Here is a 20,000-nt window from a genome sequence, read left to right on the forward strand (position 1 = left end):
CACACCGCGCTCTGCAGGATGAGTCCAGAACCACTGGACAGGAGCAGGTCTGCACACCGCGCTCTGCAGGGTGAGTCCAGAACCACTGGACACGAGCAGGTCTGCACACCGCGCTCTGCAGGGTGAGTCCAGAACCACTGGACACGAGCAGGTCTGCACACCGCGCTCTGCAGGATGTGGGGCTCTGCTTCTGCACAGTGCTGAAACACTCACATAAATCACCCCGTGTCCGTTAGCCCTTCGCTATCTCCCCTGAGCCACATGCACTCAGCCAACACACACACACACACACACACACACACACACACACAGACACACACACACACACAGACAAAGTGTTATTACTCTCACTTGGCACGTTGTTTCCGGAAGCAGGCTGGATCAATCTGATCCCAAGCTGCAGCTCTTCAATCTTCCACCTCTCCCCTCCGCGCTCCTGCAGATGGTCTCTCCCGCCGTCGCTACGCTAATGCAGCGGCCGATCCGTAGGTAGGGCTCACGCTCTTGAGGGGGTGGGGCTGGAGGGGGGGAGAGGATCAGACCTGCGGAAGTAATTACAGTGCAGTTCAAACTGCGGGTTAATTTGAAATGTAATGGAAAATATATTTGAATTTGGTTTGTGGACTATAAATGAAACCATCGAAAGTACACACACACACATACACACACATACATACACACACACATACACACACACACACACACACACACACAGTAGGTGAATGTACGGGCTGCTGGATGTATGAAATGTTGTGTTGTGTTGGTTAAATGTTGTGTATTGCTGCCTTCACCACAGCATCTGAGTCTACGTCCGACCGCAACACAGAATCAGGTGCTGGACAGGCCTGTTGACCGGTGAGGCGAGCCGACGTGGGAGAGTGGACGGATAGACATGTCTTATTTGCACCTCTCGTGTCCCAGACACGGCGCCACCCCGAGAGTGCTATTTCACTTTAACACCCCATCAGAACCGACCGGAACTGGCGGGAAAGGAGAGGCAAGAGGCAGGGATGTGTTTTAGAATGGCAGCTCCTGTGGCACGGTGGTGCAGTGGTTAGCACGGTCACCTCCCAGCTAGAAGGTCCTGGGTTCGAGCCCCGGGGTAGTCCAACCTTGGGGGTCGTCCCGGGTCGTCCTCTGTGTGGAGTCTGCATGTTCTCCCCGTGTCTGTGTGGGTTTCCTCCGGGGGTCCGGTTTCCTCCCACAGTCCAAAGACCTGTAGGTCAGGTGGATCAGCTGTACTAAATTGTCCCTAGGTGTGTGTGTGTGTGTGTGTGTGTGTGTGTGTGTGTGTGTGTGTGTGTGTGTGTGTGTGTGTGTGTGTGTGTGTGTGTGTGTGTGTGTGTCGGTCCTGTGTGATGGCCTGGCAGCCTGTCCAGGGTGTCTCCCCACTTGCCGCCCAATGACTGCTGGGATAGGCTCCAGCAACCCTGAGAGCAGGATAAGTGGTTCGGATGATGGATGGATGATGGATGATGGATGGATGATGGATGGATGGATGATGGATGGATGGATGGATGGAGTTCCTGTGTCCTATACATCGCATGAACCTTTATTCCGCCCCTCCCCAGTAGTCTTGAAATTTGAGACATTTCTTTGGGGAATTTTTTTCTCCCCAGTTGCACCCAGCCAATTACCCCACTACTCCAAGCCATCCCGGTCTCTGCTCCACCCCCTCTGCTGATCCGGGGAGGGCTGCAGACTACCACATGCCTCCTCCCATACATGTGGAGTCACCAGCCGCTTCTTTTCACCTGACAGTGAGGAGTTTCACCAGGGGGACGTAGCGCATGGGAGGATCACGCTATTCCCCCCAGTTCCCCCTCCCCCTGAACCGGCGCCCCGACCAACCAGAGGAGGCGCTAGTGCAGTGACTAGGACACATACCCACATCCGGCTTCCCACCCACAGACACAGCCAATTGTGTCTGTAGGGACGCCCGACCAAGCCGGAGATAACACAGGGATTCGAACCAGCGATCTCGTGTTGGTAGGCAACAGAATAGACCAGTACACTACCCGGGCGCCCAATTTGAGATATTTTTGACATGTAAATGACAGTAGAGAGGGCAATGGGAGTCGTTAGCACCTTGCTGAAGGACACTGTAACGTGGTAGTGCCTCTTGAGGGGGACTGGGCATGTAGATACACGCAGGTTCGAGGACAACATTTCTGTACTCGTGAAGGGAAAAGGGAATTGCACCCCTTGAAAAATGCAACGGCTCCTTCGAAACGCTGGTTTCCAGTATGATGACATGATGGGCGTCGGCACGCGGGCCTCTCAAGACCACAATGAGCCGACCCCGCTGGGCTTTTGCATTTTACTTTGTCAGCAGGTTTCTGGCAGATGCTGCAGAGACTCTGGCTGTTCATAAAATCAGTGCCTGATGTCCACCAGCCGTCCTGTGGCACCGATGGGTTGCATCAACCACGCTGCCTACAGGTTCTTGGCCACCTCCTGCAGCCGCGGAAGCCAGGACGGCTTCTCCTGCTTGGATTTCTGACATGGTTCCCTTAGAAACAAAGCGAGTCCTTCCCACTTAGTTATTTCTGCTGTGTGTGTGCTAGTGCAGGCTTTTCTCGGTCCATGCTTTTTCCCCAAAGCCTTTATTTTTCCTGCCCCCCCCCCCTGCTTTTGTTTCTGGTACCAAACAAATGTCCGGTTGGGTTGCCATGGCTCGCAGCATCATTCAGTGCGGGCCCATGCAGACACAGCCTGCTGTGGAGGGATGGATAGATGGATGGATGGATGGGTGGGTGGATGGATGGATGGATGGATGGATAGATGGATGGGTGGATTTTCCAATGCTTTTCCAAACCACCCAAAGGTAAATTTTGAGTTTTTGGCCCCCAAAATATCAATAATGACTCCCTGTCCCACAACGGCTCCGATTCAAAGGCCTCCTTACTCATTAACCCCTCCGTAACCAGGCCCCCTCCTACCTCACCGACCTGATGCACTACCATACTCCTTCCTGCAGCCTTCACTGCTCCGATGCCAACCTCCTGTCTCAAACCATACATGGCCAAGCCCCGGACCTGAGGTGACAGAGTTCCTGTCTCGAACCATACATGGCCAAGCCCCAGACCTGGGGTGACAGAGTTCCTGTCTCCACCATACAGGACCAAGCCCCGGACCTGGGGTGACAGAGTTCCTGTCTCCGCCATACAGGACCAAGCCCCGGACCTGGGGTGACAGAGTTCCTGTCTCCGCCATTCAGGACCAAGCCCCGGACCTGGGGTGACAGAGTTCCTGTCTCGAACCATACAGGACCAAGCCCCGGACCTGGGGTGACAGAGTTCCTGTCTCCGCCATACAGGACCAAGCCCCGGACCTGAGGTGACAGAGTTCCTGTCTCGAACCATACAGGACCAAGCCCCGGACCTGGGGTGACAGAGTTCCTGTCTCCGCCATACAGGACCAAGCCCCAGACCTGGGGTGACAGAGTTCCTGTCTCCACCATACAGGACCAAGCCCCGGACCTGGGGTGACAGAGTTCCTGTCTCGAACCATACAGGACCAAGCCCCAGACCTGAGGTGACAGAGTTCCTGTCTCGAACCATACAGGACCAAGCCCCGGACCTGAGGTGACAGAGTTCCTGTCTCCGCCATACAGGACCAAGCCCTGGACCTGGGGTGACAGAGTTCCTGTCTCCGCCATACAGGACCAAGCCCCGGACCTGAGGTGACAGAGTTCCTGTCTCCGCCATACAGGACCAAGCCCCAGACCTGAGGTGACAGAGTTCCTGTCTCCGCCATACAGGACCAAGCCCCAGACCTGAGGTGACAGAGTTCCTGTCTCCGCCATACAGGACCAAGCCCCGGACCTGGAGTGACAGAGCCTTCTGCATAGCTGCCCCCTCGCTCTGGAAACCCCTCCACAAACATCGTTAATCAAAACTCACCTTATCAGAATTGCTTTTAATGGGTGACTGTGCGTTGTGTTTTTGGTGTGTTGCTTTTATGTTCATTTTAACTCGTGTAAAGCGTCTTTGACTACCCTTAAAGGCCCTCCATACATAAAACCGTACTCTCACTTTTATCACTATTATTAATGCTCCTCCGCTCATCTTCCCTCTCCTTTTAATCCTCCTCCGTCCCGCCCTCTTCGCCTCCTCCTCCTAACCCTTCCCATCTCCATCTTGTCGTACTCTAGCTGCCCTCCTACTCTACATCCTGCTCCTTCTTCTTCTCCTCCACTTCCTTTGCGCTGACTTCCTCGATGATGGTGCCCAGCCTTATCGACCATGTCAGCATGCTGGGGGGGGGGGGGGGTCAGATAGGCTGCATATTGATCGTGGGGCTTAATGCGGCTGTGGTTGTTTATTCATATCACTTCCCCCAGCAGTACATTGGGGTGTTTTATAGCTGGTCTGGAGCGATCCTGCATGCTGCAGCAGCCATGATGCATCGACGCGTCATCTCGGCCTCTGCTAGGTGCAAATAATTCCTTGTATTAGAAGAAGTGAAAAATGAAACATCACCCGAGAAATATTTTGAACACTGTAAGATGGCACAAATTTCGATTTTCAACCTCATCTTTATATATTGTTGTTGAGTGAGGGGAGGATGAAGCGGGAGATTGACAGGTGGATTGGTGCAGCATCAGCAGTAATGTGGACGTTGTACCGGACCGTTGTGGTGAAGAGGGAGCTGAGCCGGAAGGCAAAGCTCTCAATTCACCAGTCAGTCCTGGTTCCAACCCTCACCTATGGTCAGGAGCTTTGGGTAGTGACTGAAAGGGTGAGATCGTGGATACAAGCAGCTGAAATGAGTTTCCTCCGTAGGGTGTCTGGGCTCAGCCTTAGAGATAGGGTGAGGAGCTCAGACATCCGGAGGGAGCTCGGAGTAGAGCCGCTGCTCCTTCGTGTTGAAAGGAGCCAGTTGAGGTGGTTCAGCATCTGATCAGGATGCCTCCTGGGCTCCTTCCTTTGGAGGTTTACCGGGCACAGCCAACTGGGAGGAGACCCCGGGGTAGACCCAGAACTCGCTGGAGGGAGTACATGTCCAATCTGGCCTGGGAACACCTTGGGATCCCCCAGGAGGAGCTGGAGGGTGTTGCTGGGGAGAGGGAGGTCTGGAGTGCCCTACTTAGCTTGCTGCCCCCGCGACCCGACCCCGGAGAAGTGGCTGAAGATGAGTGAATGAATGCATGTTGTGGGGACGATACTCCGTTAGCAGCCATGATACTGAGTAGTGTACATATGGCATTCGGTGGCTGTCGCCACAGCAGCTGCATGTAGTGATGTTTTTCACGTTTTCTTAACCAAGCTGTTTAGCCTGTTTCAGGGGAGCCCACCCAAGGCAGCAGCAAACCAGGAAGTAAGGGTTGTGGTTTCACACTCACAGATTCGGCAGATACTTTCCCACATGTTGGCGGTGTTTCAGACACACAGAAGATGGCTTGTTTGCTTGTATTTCTTTAAGAGATAACATGGACTTTGTTGCTCGCCCAGGGGAAATTCCTCTTCTGCATGTAACCCATCCTGAACACACACCCGAGCAGCGGTGGGCAGCCGGACGCAAGCAATCATGGCTTTGGTGTGCGGCAACTAGAACACTAACTTGTGTTACCGCCTGTGTAATTGCGTATCTCGCCGTGCCGGAGGAGGGAATTCTCTCCCGCTTCTCCTCCTGAGGTTTGTCCTTCTGTTGTTTCCTGATAGGGTTATTTCACCGTGGATCTGACTCGGAGGTGTGAGGGGGGTTGTTGTTGCTCAGGATGTGATGTGATTTTAAAGCCTTGTGGCTCCGGAATACGGTGCAGGGCTAGAAGACAGAAAGGCGGCTTGACTGCCGGGGTCGGTTGTGTCGGGAGCTGTACGGTGTGTGACGGGTGCCCGACATGCAGGCATATGCCAGATGTTGTCTCAGGATAGTGGAACCTCCAGTCTGCCGTGTCAGATTTATGAGTTTGTCTCTGCCGGCGTTGTTGTCCTGCTGAGTCTTTTCTCGACCCCCCGGCGCCCCCCTTGGATCAGTCTTGAAAAGCAGTGATTGGACCCTGGGATCAGATGGATGTTGTTGCCGTTTGAGCCTGAAAAGCTGCAGCAGACTGTCAACAGAGAAAGTGAACAAAGAGGTTTTGTTGCTTCACTGCGCGGCGTGTCTGGTTGCTAAATGATGAGTCTTGTTCTGAGGATGCTCGCTACCTTTACCAGAGCAGCCGCTACTCTGCAATAACGTTTTCAAAGCCCTTGTGTCTGTTTTGCCTCCATGGGGGGAGCTGGTCAGTACAAACACAGGCTGCGTTTACATGCACAGTAAAGGGGAGCTACAGCGCCGCTAGGCCGTGTAACTGGACTACTGTTGTCGACCCAGTATACAAGAACCGGGGAGAATCGATTCAGTGACGGAAGTATGTCCCACCCCGGTACGGCAGGGGGTGATATGCTCCCTTTCAGCTGGTTGCTATTGGATGAAAGACCGCCGTGGGAACTGTGGATCATGTGCAGAACACCTAGGCCAGTTCAGGGCCAACTGAAGCGTAGACATGCCAGAGTAAATCCACCCCCAACCGCATCATCTAGGTGTGTTAGTCCCACCTCCAGAAACTAGATTTAGTACGACTTCAGTGGGACTAACACGTTTACATGTGTTGTAAAAGTGCAGGTTTAGTCGCACTAACACAATAAACCCAGGTGTTCTAACGGCGTGTAAACGCAGCGGTAGGGTTTTGTTGCTGAGTAACGTCTTCAGGTTCAGAGGTGGGTTGTCCCTGAAGACGGTCGAGCGTCTTCCTCTGCATACCTCACAGGCTTCACACGCTGGACAGACCTCGACCTTGGCAAGGCCAGACCAGTCATGCAGCTCATCCATGTTTCTAGGTGTTGACGACTGCCGGGGCTCATGAGCACTGAGGAAGAGGTGAATGGAAACGGACGTTTCTTGTCGAACAGACGATACGAGTTGAACCAGTTACTGTTTTTTTATTTTGCTTTTTATTGGCAGCCAGAGGATTTAACAAAGATGATTACAAACACTTCACCTCGCGCCTCTTTTGGCAGTTACAAATCACAAAACAGTCAGGTACTTAAAGAAACAAACAAGCCAGGAAAACAAAAAAGTATCCAGGTTCACAACAGCTCCCAGTAGATTCATCACCAAGACCGCCGTCTGTGCTGTCGAGGGAATCGTTACATAACTTCTGGCCAACATTCTCAAAGTCTCACCGTCATCAGCAGGATCACAGATCAAGAGAAAAAGGACACAACGTTGGACATATGGAAAGGGTACGCTCTTGCTGCTTGTTATATTGTTTACTTGCACCTGACAGTTCTTACCCTGACAGCGTGAAGGGGGGGGGGGGGGGCAGCAAAGCAAACATAATAACATAATATAACATAATATAATATAACATAATATAACATAACATGATATAATATAACATAATATAACATAATATAACATAATATAATATAACATAATATAACATAATAACATAATATAACATAATATAATATAACATAATAACATAATATAACAACATAACAATATAACATACTATAATATAACATGATATAATATAACATAATATAACATGATATAATATAACATAATATAACACAATAACATAATATAACATAACATAATATAACAATATAACATAATATAATATAACATAATATAACATGATATAATATAACATAATATAACATAACATAATATCACATAACATAACAATATAATATAACATAATAATATAACATAATATAACATAACATAATATAATATAATATAACATAATATAACATAATATAATATAACATAATAACATAACATAACAATATAACATACTATAATATAACATGATATAACATGATATAATATAACATGATATAACAATATAACAATATAACATACTATAATATAACATGATATATTATAACATAATATAACATAATAACATAATATAATATAACATAATAACATAATATAACATAACATAATATAACAATATAACATAATATAATATAACATAATATAACATGATATAACATAACATAACATAATATCACATAACATAACAATATAATATAACATAATAACATAATATAACATAACATAATATAACATAATAACATAATATAATATAACATAATAACATAATAGAACATAATATAATATAACATAACATAATATAATATAACATAATAACATAATAGAACATAATATAATATAACATAATAACATAATATAACAATATAATATAACATAATATAACATAATATAATATAATATAACATAATAACATAATATAACATAACATAACATAACAATATAACATACTATAATATAACATGATATAACATGATATAATATAACATAATATAACATGATATAACATAACAATATAACAATATAACATACTATAATATAACATGATATATTATAACATAATATAACATAATAACATAATATAATATAACATAATAACATAATATAACATAACATAATATAACAATATAACATAATATAACATAATATAATATAACATGATATAACATGATATAACATAACATAACATAATATCACATAACATAACAATATAATATAACATAATATAACATAACATAATATAATATAATAACATAATATAATATAACATAATAACATAATAGAACATAATATAATATAACATAACATAACATCATATAATATAACATAATAACATAATATAACATAATAACATAATATAACATCATATAATATAACATAACAAAATATAACATAATATAACATAATAACATAATATAACATAATAACATAATACATTTCCAGATGTGGGCGTCCAGGTGGTGTAGCGGTCTATTCCGTTGCCTACCAACAAGGGGATCGTCGGTTCGAATCTCTGTGTTACCTCCGGCTTGGTCTATTGGTGGGGAGACTTTCAAAACTGGTTTCTGGTCAGTTGGTAGACAAACCCCTCGTCCCTTCAGAGTTGGCAGTTTTAGCCCCATAAGTTGGCCTGCTTGGTGGAGCGTGGCGGGTCCTGTGTCCCTGGGATGAATAATACATGCTCGTGTGCTATCTGATACCGCTCCTGCGCTGGCTTCACTCAACCCACAGTAAACTACATTAGCACATTAACTCAAAACCACATTAACTCAATACTGCAGTCCCTACATGAACTCTGGCGGCGAGCACGCCCAGCCGGGCCGAGGCCACACTCTAAACCAGAGGTCCCCCAGCTTTTGGACCATGTACCACTACGTCCATCCATCCATCCATCCATCCATCCATCCATCCATCCATCCATCCATTACCCCAACCGTTTATCCTGCTCTCAGGGTCGCAGGGATGCTGCAGCCTGTCCCAGCAGTCACTGGGCAGCAGGCGGGGAGACACCCTGGACAGACCGCCAGTCCATCACACAGGGCCCACACACACACACATTCACACCTAGCGACAATATAGTACGGCTGATTCACCTGACCCACATGTCTTTGAGTCACCTGACCTACATGTCTTTGAGTCACCTGACCTACATGTCTTTGAGTCACCTGACCTACATGTCTTTGAGTCACCTGACCTACATGTCTCTGGACTGTGGGAGGGAACCGGAGCCCCCGGAGGAAACCCACGCAGACACGGGGAGAACATGCAGACTCCACACAGAGGTCAGGTCTCAAAAACGCACACAGCCGTTACACTGTGCCGTAGTGACGAAGGTGAGAAGCTTCTGGCAGCAGCTTCTTCATCCCAGGTACCAGGTGTGCTGTGGTAGCAGAAGAGGTTCTGGTCGGTGCTGTGCTCATGATCAGTCATCTGGGGCCATGACACCGGGCATTACACCGGGCTCTCTAGCAGGCCCTCCTCTGTGCTGAGCTGTCTCTTTTTCCTTTTTTGTTGCTTGTTCTGTGTGTGTGTGTGTGTGTGTGTGTGTGTGTGTGCGTCATGTGCTGGAGTGCTATGTATACCCAAGCGTAGCGAGGCCTTGGAGGGAGTATGTACAGGAAGTGAGTCGTTGTGGTACTCGGCTGCACCCTCAGGCGTCCGTGGAGAAACAAGTGACCGACACTGAACTGAACATGGAGTGTGTGAGGACGAGCGCTGATGCAGCCACTTGTACAGATGTTTAAACCCCACGGGGACATTCTTTAGTGTGTGTGTGTGTGTGTATATATATATATATGTATTTATGTATTTATATATATATAATATGTAGTGTTTTTTTTCGGAAACCATCAATGGTGTTGATAAAAGTGCTCAACAAATGAGAAGTGGAATATTAAGATGGATGTAGGAAAAAAACTTTAACGCATTTCAGTTTTTCTTTGTTTTTCGTGAACACAACCCTTGTATTGTTAATATTACAAAACAATTTCCCAGAATGCATTAGGGCTCCAGTGATACGACTATTGAGAAGTTTCAGAGAAATCATCGTGGTTCTACTGCTCCAGATCCAGGATTTTTGCAGGTTCTGTTGGTTCTGAAGATTCAGTGAGGAGGGGGCTAACCCGGGCCTGACCCGGGCCTGGTGTCCATCCCAAACCCTCTGCACAGCGGGAACAGAGGCTGGGCTGAGGCCTTCGTGGACTCGGAACTGGGTGCAGATTCAGTAGAATCTTAAGAACCTGCAAAAGTCCTGGATCTGGAGCAGTAGAACCACAGTGGTCTCTCTAAAACTTCTCAGTAGTCATATCACTGAAGCCCTAATGCATTCTGGGAAATTGTTTTGTTATATGACAATAAAGGTTGCATTCACCAAAAAAACAAAAACTGATATGCATTAAAAAAATCCTACATATATATATATATATATATATATATATATATATATATATATATATGTGTGTGTGTGTGTGTGTGTGTGTGTGTGTGTGTATATACATACACACATACACACACACACATACATATACACATACATATACATATACTAGCAGAGGTACCCGGCCCGGGGAAAATGTTCTCACCAAAACGACCAACACAATCTGATCTTTACGATATAATCGATGATGAAATATAGAATAATTTATGATATGACACATGTGATAAACAAATATCGAATAATCGAATCTTATTAACGAGAATTACCGAATGTCATAATTTTCAATCCATTCATCAAGCTTCTTTGCCAGTGTGTGTATTAATTGTTCAGTGCTCAAGCGCCTCAGGGTAAACCGCATTGCGTGTGTTGTGGCAGCAAAAAATTGTCACGTGCTTTGTGATAAGTAGTTAAGAGTGCTCACCGCTGTCACTCTTGCAACCTCCAATCCAGGGTGACGATGTGCACTAATAACCCTGCCATCGAGGCTGGAAAATTCCTTTGATTGATATGACGTAACAATGTATGGCATCGAATATATAAAAGATGCCACATTTTGCCACAGAATAAATTGAATTTCGCAAATAAATCAAAATGTTTACTTGGTTTTTGAAATATTTTTCAAACTGTGCAATCCTTGGAAAGTGCTGATTCTAAAGATACCTTTGCTTTTGTTCTACAATGAGTATTTCTTGAGTTTTACGCAAACATACAAACATACACTCTTGCTTTATATATATATATATATATATATATTGACCTGTAGGTGTCGCTGTGGTCAGTGGGTTATAGTACACCTCGGTAATCGAGAGAGAAGAAGAGAGAGAGAGGCTTAGATGACCGGGGAGAGAGAGCTAGCGCTTGCCACAAAATAAACTCAATTTCGCAAATAAATCACGTTTTTTACTTGGTTTTTGAAATATTTGTCGAACTGTGCGATCCTCCAAACGTGCCGATTCTAAAGATACCTTTCTGTTTGTTCTACAATGAGTATTTCTGGAATTTTAAGGGAACATACAAACAGACAGTCTCGCTTTATTTATATTATATATATATATATATATATGCCACTGTATGTGTATGTGGCATTGATCGATGAGTGTTCCTATAAGCTTTGATACCCATGAAATGAATGTAGCTATAACCAGTTTACCACCGTCCTCTCCATCAGCAAATCCTGACCCCGGAGCATGACCCCGGAGCATGACCCCGGAGCACAGGACTTTCAACCGCTCCAATAAAAGGCGTCTAGCTGCATGATGCTGCATCCTTCCCATAGGCTTGTTGTTGTTGTTCACCTCTGTTTTTGAGGGTCAGTCTGAGGTTTTAACCATGAAAGCGGAGACATTTTTGCAAAGTGAGGATATTTTTGGGGACGGCCCTCACTTATTCATGGGCCTACGACATGGGGGTAGAGTTAGGGTTAGGATTAGGTTAGGCTTAGGCCGGTAGGGTTTTTTTTTTGGTTTTGTTTTGTTTTAAATTTGTCCCCTTTTTCCTCCCAATTGTATCTGGCTAATTACCCCGCTCTTCCAAGCCCTCCCGGTCTCCTCCGATACATGTGGAGTCGCCATCTGGGCTTTCACCTGACAGTGAGGAGTTTCACCAGGGGGACGTAGTGCGTGGGAGGATCGCACCATTCCCCCCAGTCCCCCCCCCGAACAGGCGCCCCGACCGACCAGAGGAGGCGCTAGTGCAGCGACCATCACACATACCACTACACTTACGGTGTGGTCACCGAGCAAAAGGAGACAAGGGAAGAAAAGGAGGTTGTATAACGCCAACAAACTTCTGGGAAGCATCAGTGAAAGAGTCAGACCGTCATTCAGCCGGGAGTGCTACACTGCCCCCTGACTGTATGTTGCTCCAGCTGTCTCTCGACCAGTCTCTCTCTCCCTTCCTCTCTCTCTCTCCCTTCCTCTCTCTCTCTCTCACTCTCTCCCTTCCTCTCTCTCTCTCCCTTCCTCTCTCTCTCTCTCACTCTCTCCCTTCCTCTCTCTGTCTCTCTCTCCCTCTCTCTCTCTCACTCTCTCCCTTCCTCTCTCTCTGTCTCTCCCTCTCTCTCTCTCACTCTCTCTCTCTCACTCTCTGTCTCTCTCTCTCTCTGTCTCTCTCACTCTCTCCCTTCCTCTCTCTCCCTCTCTCCCTCTCTCTCTCTCACTCTCTCCCTTCCTCTCTCTCTCTCTCTCTCCCTCCCTCTCTCTGTCTCTGTCTCTCTCTGTCTCTCTCCCTTCCTCTCTCTGTCTCTCTCTCTCTCTGTCTCTCTCTCTCTCTCCCTTCCTCTCTCTGTCTCTCTCTCTCTCTGTCTCTCTCACTCTCTCCCTTCCTCTCTCTCCCTCTCTCCCTCCCTCTCTCTCACTCTCTCCCTTCCTCTCTCTCTCTCTCTCTCTCTCTCTCTCTCTCTCCTCTCTCTCTCTCTCTCTCTCTCTCCCTCTCTCCCTCTCTCTCTCTCACTCTCTCCCTTCCTCTCTCTGTCTCTCTCTCTCTCCCTCTCTCCCTCTCTCTCTCTCCCTCTCTCTCTCTCTCACTCTCCCTTCCTCTCTCTCTCTCCCTCTCTCTCTCTCACTCTCTCCCTTCCTCTCTCCCTCTCTCTCCATCCTGTGCAGCTGACGTGAGGAAAGAGAGGGAGAGATGATGACAGAAAAGATGACTGGGCAGGGAGAGGACTGCAGTTCCCCTCACTAAAAACATTTGAGGGATAACAGGATCAGCATCATTCTAGCGTGGCCTCGGCCTTCTTTCCTTGCACTTCTCTCTTGCATTTTCCCTCTTCATCTTCCTCAGATTCTTTCTCCCCCGCTCCCAAATCCCTTCCCTCCCCCAGTTGCTGATCTCTTCTTTTCCTCTACCAATCTGTTTTCTGTTTCACCTTGTATTATTCCTCCTAGTTGTGCCCCTCCTTTCATGCCCCTCATATCTTCCTTTCTCTCTCTTCCCTCTGAATTTCCGTCGTCTCTTTGTTATCTAAAAATCCCAGTCTTCTGCCGTAATCCTGAACTTCCAAACGCATGGAAGATCAAATGAAAGTGGGATGTGGGGTCTGTGAGGAGACTGCCAGAAATCACAATTACATGCTTGAAACAGATTGCAGGCACACTTCAGCCTCTCTCGCCAACATTTTTAAGAAGGCTTTTTCTTGTTTACTATTTTTTTTCTTTCTTTTTACATGGATAGCTAACTTAACTTGCTGAAGTTTTTCCAACTTAAATGTGTCTTGACTTTATCAGAGACCTGCGGGACTGTAACTATCAGAGAACCGTCACTTGAGAGCAACTGTAGAAGTGAAAAGAGAGACAACAGATGAGCGCTGAGTTAGAATAATATGATGCCAGCCATCCGGGTGGTGTGGTGGTCTATTCCGTTGGCTACCAACATGGGGATCTCCGGTTCCAATCCCCATGTTGCCTCTGGCTTGGTCGGGCGTCCCTACAGATGCAACTGGCCGTGTCTGTGGGTGGGAAGCCGGATGTGGGTATGTGTCCTGGTCGCTGCACTAGCGCCTCCTCTGGTCGGTCGGGGTGCCTGTTCAGGTGGGAGGGGGAACTGGGGGGAATAGCATGACTCTCCCACGTGCAACGCCCCCCTGGTGAAACTCCTCACTGTCAGGTGAAAGAAGCGGCTGGTGACTCCACATGTATGGGAGGAGGCATGTGGTAGACTGCAGCCCTCCCCGGGTCAGCAGAGGGGGTGAAGCAGCAGAGACCGGGACGGCTCGGAAGGGTGGGGTAATTGGCTGGATATAACGGGAGGAAAGTAAAAAAAAGAAGCAGAATGTGATGCCAGGGCCAAAGGTCAAGTCATGATCAACAAGGATCTTGTAATTAAGGCTATATGATAAAGAAAGTGCTCCGTGGAGCTTTACTTTACTTTACTTACTTTACTTTACTTTACTTTACTTTACTTTACTTGTGTTGTTCTGCTTCTGCTCCGGTTGTCTGTTTTCCATCCTTTCTCTGCGACTCTGAATTGGATTAAGCAGACGGAGCACATGACTGATTGAATGAACCGTGACAGTACGTTGTTGTTTTTAGTTTTCATAATTCTGTTTCATTGCTGTCTTGTGAAGCGTGTCATAAGGGAGAACAGTGAATGTGGATTAGTTACTGTTGCTACGTGGCGTTTTTCCCTCTTATAGTTTATCCGTCTCCGTTTGACGCCGAGGCCTCTGCATGAACGACGTAACACAACGAGCCCATCCGTGAAGCGACTGGATCAGTAAGGTTGTGTGTTAAAGGATTTGAATGCAAACTTCGGGCTGGATGATCCCGCTGATGCCATGGTCCCCAGAGATTTAAAAGAACTTATACCATGGACCCCAGAGATTTAAAAGAACTTATACCATGGTCCCCAGAGATTTAAAAGAACTTATACCATGGTCCCCAGAGATTTAAAACAACTTATACCATGGTCCCCAGAGATTTAAAAGAACTTATACCGTGGTCCCCAGAGATTTAAAAGAACTTATACCATGGTCCCCAGAGATTTAAAAGAACTTACACCATGGACCCCAGAGATTTAAAAGAACTTACACCATGGACCCCAGAGATTTAAAAGAACTTACACCATGGACCCCATAGATTTAAAAGAACTTACACCATGGTCCCCAGAGATTTAAAAGAACTTATACCATGGTCCCCAGAGATTTAGAGAACTTATACCATGGACCCCATAGATTTAGAGAACTTATACCATGGTCCCCAGAGATTTAAAAGAACTTATACCATGGACCCCATAGATTTAAAAGAACTTATACCATGGTCTCCAGAGATTTAAAAGAACTTACACCATGGTTCCCAGAGATTTAAAAGAACTTACACCATGGACCCCAGAGATTTAAAAGAACTTACACCATGGTCCCCATAGATTTAGAGAACTTATACCATGGTCCCCAGAGATTTAAAAGAACTTATACCATGGACCCCATAGATTTAAAAGAACTTACACCATGGTCCCCAGAGATTTAAAAGAACTTATACCATGGTCCCCAGAGATTTAAAAGAACTTATACCATGGTCCCCAGAGATTTAAAAGAACTTATACCATGGTCCCCAGAGATTTAAAAGAACTTATACCATGGTCCCCAGAGATTTAAAAGAACTTATACCATGGTCCCCAGAGATTTAAAAGAACTTATACCATGGTCCCCAGAGATTTAAAAGAACTTATACCATGGTCCCCAGAGATTTAAAAGAACTTACACCATGGACCCCAGAGATTTAAAAGAACTTACACCATGGACCCCAGAGATTTAAAAGAACTTACACCATGGACCCCAGAGATTTAGAGAACTTATACCATGGTCCCCAGAGATTTAAAAGAACTTACACCATGGTCCCCAGAGATTTAGAGAACTTATACCATGGACCCCAGAGATTTAGAGAACTTATACCATGGTCCCCAGAGATTTAAAAGAACTTATACCATGGTCCCCAGAGATTTAAAAGAACTTACACCATGGTCCCCAGAGATTTAAAAGAACTTACACCATGGTCCCCAGAGATTTAAAAGAACTTATACCATGGTCCCCAGAGATTTAAAAGAACTTATACCATGGACCCCATAGATTTAGAGAACTTACACCATGGTCCCCAGAGATTTAAAAGAACTTATACCATAGTCCCCATAGATTTAAAAGAACTTATACCATGGACCCCATAGATTTAGAGAACTTACACCATGGTCCCCAGAGATTTAGAGAACTTACACCATGGACCCCAGAGACTTAAAAGAATTTATACCATGGTCCCCAGAGATTTAAAAGAACTTATACCATAGTCCCCATAGATTTAAAAGAACTTATACCATGGTCCCCAGAGATTTAGAGAACTTACACCATGGACCCCAGAGACTTAAAAGAATTTATACCATGGTCCCCAGAGATTTAAAAGAACTTATACCATGGTCCCCATAGATTTAGAGAACTTACACCATGGACCCCAGCCAGTCAGACTAGCTTGGTCTAGTCAGAAAGGCACGAACTGAGGAAGCCTCTTGGATGAGAGGCGAAACGTCTTCACAGATAAATACCAAGTCCAGTTGCCCTTGATTCACCTCCTTTGGAGAACCATGACGACCTGGATGAATGAGAACATTCACACACACCTCCTCGCTGTATGTCTTGTGGACGCGTTGTCTAAAACAGCACCACGCCTCTCGCGCTTCCCTTCAAAACAAAGGCACCGGCTAGCAGTGCAGTCGTTCTTCTGCAAAACACTACGGCGTTTGTCCACAGGGGAGCGCAAAGTCAGGAACTATTGAGAACTCCCCGTATCAGCTGTAATTACAGTTATTGGTATTTACATACTGGGGTTCGTAACCCGTCCGTCGTCAGTACCTGTCAATGTTTCATCCAGTGCTGTCTGTGTTTGATCCTCCAGTACCGGATTGGGCAGCTGTACATGATCAGTAAACACAGCCATGAGCAGAGCGACCGTGGGGAGGGGGTGGAGGTGGTCCAGAATGAACCCTATGAAGACCCCACGCACGGTCAGGGACAGTTCACCGAGAAACGAGTCTACCTCAACAGGTCAGTGTTGCATCAGAAACTGTCCGTCTGTCGGTTTGTCTGTATTACTGCGTGTCTGTCACGTGCTCCTCCTTGGTGTCTGTTCTATCGCTGTCTTGCTTAGACTCAACCTGTTTCTCTTGCACCGTCTCTGTCTCACACATCTCTCTCCCACTCGCACACATGCACAAACACACAATCACAAAGCCACACATAGACAAAGACACACACACACAGTCACACACACACACAGTCACACACAGACTAGTAAATCAATACATTAGGGTTTGTGTCAAAAGATGCGTTCATGTTTTTCTTTTGCAAAAGACTCTGTGCTGGAGGTGAAGAGAGTGTCAGACAGGGTGATGAGTATGAAGCTGGAAATTGAAGGTGTATTGCTGAATGTTATCAGCGCATATGCCCCGCAAGTTGGGTGTGAGATGGATGAGAAAGAAGAATTCTGGAGTGAGTTGGACGACATGGTGGAGAGGGTACCCAAGGAGGAGAGAGGGGTGATTGGAGCGGACTTCAATGGACATGTTGGTGAAGGGAACAGAGGTGATGAGGAGGTGATGGGAAGGTATGGAGTCAAGGAGAGGAATGTGGAAGGACAGATGGTGGTGGGTTTTGTGAAAAGGATGGAAATGGCTGTGGTGAATACATATTTCAAGAAGAGGGAGGAACACAGGGTGACGTACAAGAGTGGAGGAAAGTGCACACAGGTGGACTATATCTTATGTAGAAGGCGCCATCTAAAAGGGATTGGAGACTGCAAGGTGGTGACAGGGGAGAACGTAGCTAGGCAGCATCAGATGGTGGTCTGTAGGATGACTTTGGAGACCAAGAAGAGGAAGCGAGTGAAGACACAGCCGAAGATCAAATGGTGGAAGTTGAAGAAGGAAGACTGTTGTGTGGAGTTCAGGCAGGAGTTAAGACAGGCACTGGGTGGTAGTGAAGAGTTGCCAGATGGCTGGAAAACCACTGCAGAAATAGTGAGGGAGACAGCTAGGAAGGTACTTGGTGTGTCATCTGGACAGAGGAAGGAAGACAAGGAGACTTGGTGGTGGAATGAGGAAGTACAGCAAAGTATACAGAGGAAAAGGTTGGCAAAGAAGAAGAGGGATAGTAAGACAGATGAAGAAAGTAGACAGGAGTACAAGGAGATGCAGCGTAAAGCAAAGAGAGAGGTGGCAAAGGCAAAGGAAAAGGCGTATGGTGAGTTGTATGACAGGTTAGACACTAAGGAAGGAGAAAAGGACTTGTACCGACTGGCTAGACAGAGGGACCAAGCTGGGAAGGATGTGCAGCAAGTTAGGGCGATCAAGGATAGAGATGGAAATGTGCTGACAAGCGAGGAGAGTGTGCTGAGAAGGTGGAAGGAATACTTTGAGGGGCTGATGAATGAAGAAGATGAGAGAGAGAGAAGGCTGGATGATGTAGGGATAGTGAATCAGCAAGTGCAGTGGATTATCCCCCCCAGTTCCCCCTCCCCCATGAACAGGCACCCCGACCGGCCAGAGGAGGCACTAGTCCAGCGGCCAGGGCACATACCCACATCCAGCTTCCCAAGTGCAGACACGGCCAATTGTGTTTGTAAGGACGCCCGACCAAGCCGGACGTAACACGGGGATTCGAACCAGTGATCCCCATGTTGGTAGGCAACGGAATAGACCGCTACGCTACCCCGGACGCCCTGGCATCAACATTTTAAACAGTATTGGCCTCTCTACCCCTTTCCCATACAGATAGACCCCCCTGTTTGTGTTTTATTGGGGTGTCAGTGACCCCAGTGACCCCAGTGGCGATGTGGTGTGTGTTGGGATTCATGTAGTGTGAGTTCAGAGTACATATTTACCAATTAAGGCCCTTCACAGATGAATAAAGCTTGTATGAGTTGAGCTGAGCTAAATTACGAGTGAACTGAATTGTGAATGTCAGCTGGCACTGCTGGTATTGCCTGAAACGCAGTGAGATGCCCCCACAGATCACTAATGATGGGACATTATCAGTAAGGAGAGTATCCCGGATCTCTGCTGCTCTTTTATAAGGAGTTATCTTGTTTTGGTTGCTTTAAATTGCTGTTATTCGGGGCGTCTGGGTGGCATGGCGGTCTATTCTGTTGCCTACCAACATGGGGATCGCCGGTTCAAATCCCCGTGTTACCTCCGGCTCGGTCCGGCATCCCTACAGACACGATTGGCCGTGTCTGTGGGTGGGAAGCCGGATGTGGGTATGTGTCCTGGTCGCTGCACTAGCGCCTCCTCTGGTCGGTCGGGGTGTCTTTTCAGGGGGGAGGGGGGAACTGGGGGGAATAGCGTGACCCCCCCCCCCCATGCACTACGTCCCCCTGGTGAAACTCCTCACTGTCAGGTGAAAAGAAGTGGCTGGTGACTCCACATGTATGGGAGGAGGCATGTGGTAGTCTGCAGCCCTCCCCGGATCAGCAGAGGGGGTGGAGCAGAGACCGGGACGGCTCGGAAGGGTGGGGTAATTGGCCAAGTGCAGTCGGGGAGAAAAAGGAGGGGAAAAAAATAATTGTTGTTATTCACGTTGCTGAACAGTAGAGGGCGGGATTCAAATTCACTTACGCAATGCAGCTTGAGAAGAAAACTGTGTGATGAGGAGTATGAGAGGTGAGTTAGTGTGCAGGTGGCTGACGGCCGACAGGCCGGCATGTCCGGGCCAGCTGCACGGCTTTGACCCGGGCGTCCCGGCAGCAGAAAT

At 46.8% G+C, this 20,000-nt stretch overlaps 1 protein-coding gene across 1 annotated transcript in view; it reads left to right on the forward strand.

Annotated features, from left to right (window-relative positions):
* The window catches only part of pitpnc1a (phosphatidylinositol transfer protein cytoplasmic 1a), a 151,801-nt gene that overhangs the window by 93,766 nt on the left and 38,035 nt on the right, over positions 1 to 20,000 (forward strand). The window contains 1 exon segment of the mRNA XM_056280767.1: positions 17,149 to 17,297. Coding sequence (XP_056136742.1) covers positions 17,149 to 17,297 — 149 coding nt within the window.

Source organism: Lampris incognitus, chromosome 5 (assembly GCF_029633865.1).
Source record: "Lampris incognitus isolate fLamInc1 chromosome 5, fLamInc1.hap2, whole genome shotgun sequence".
NCBI classification, from domain to species: domain Eukaryota; kingdom Metazoa; phylum Chordata; class Actinopteri; order Lampriformes; family Lampridae; genus Lampris; species Lampris incognitus.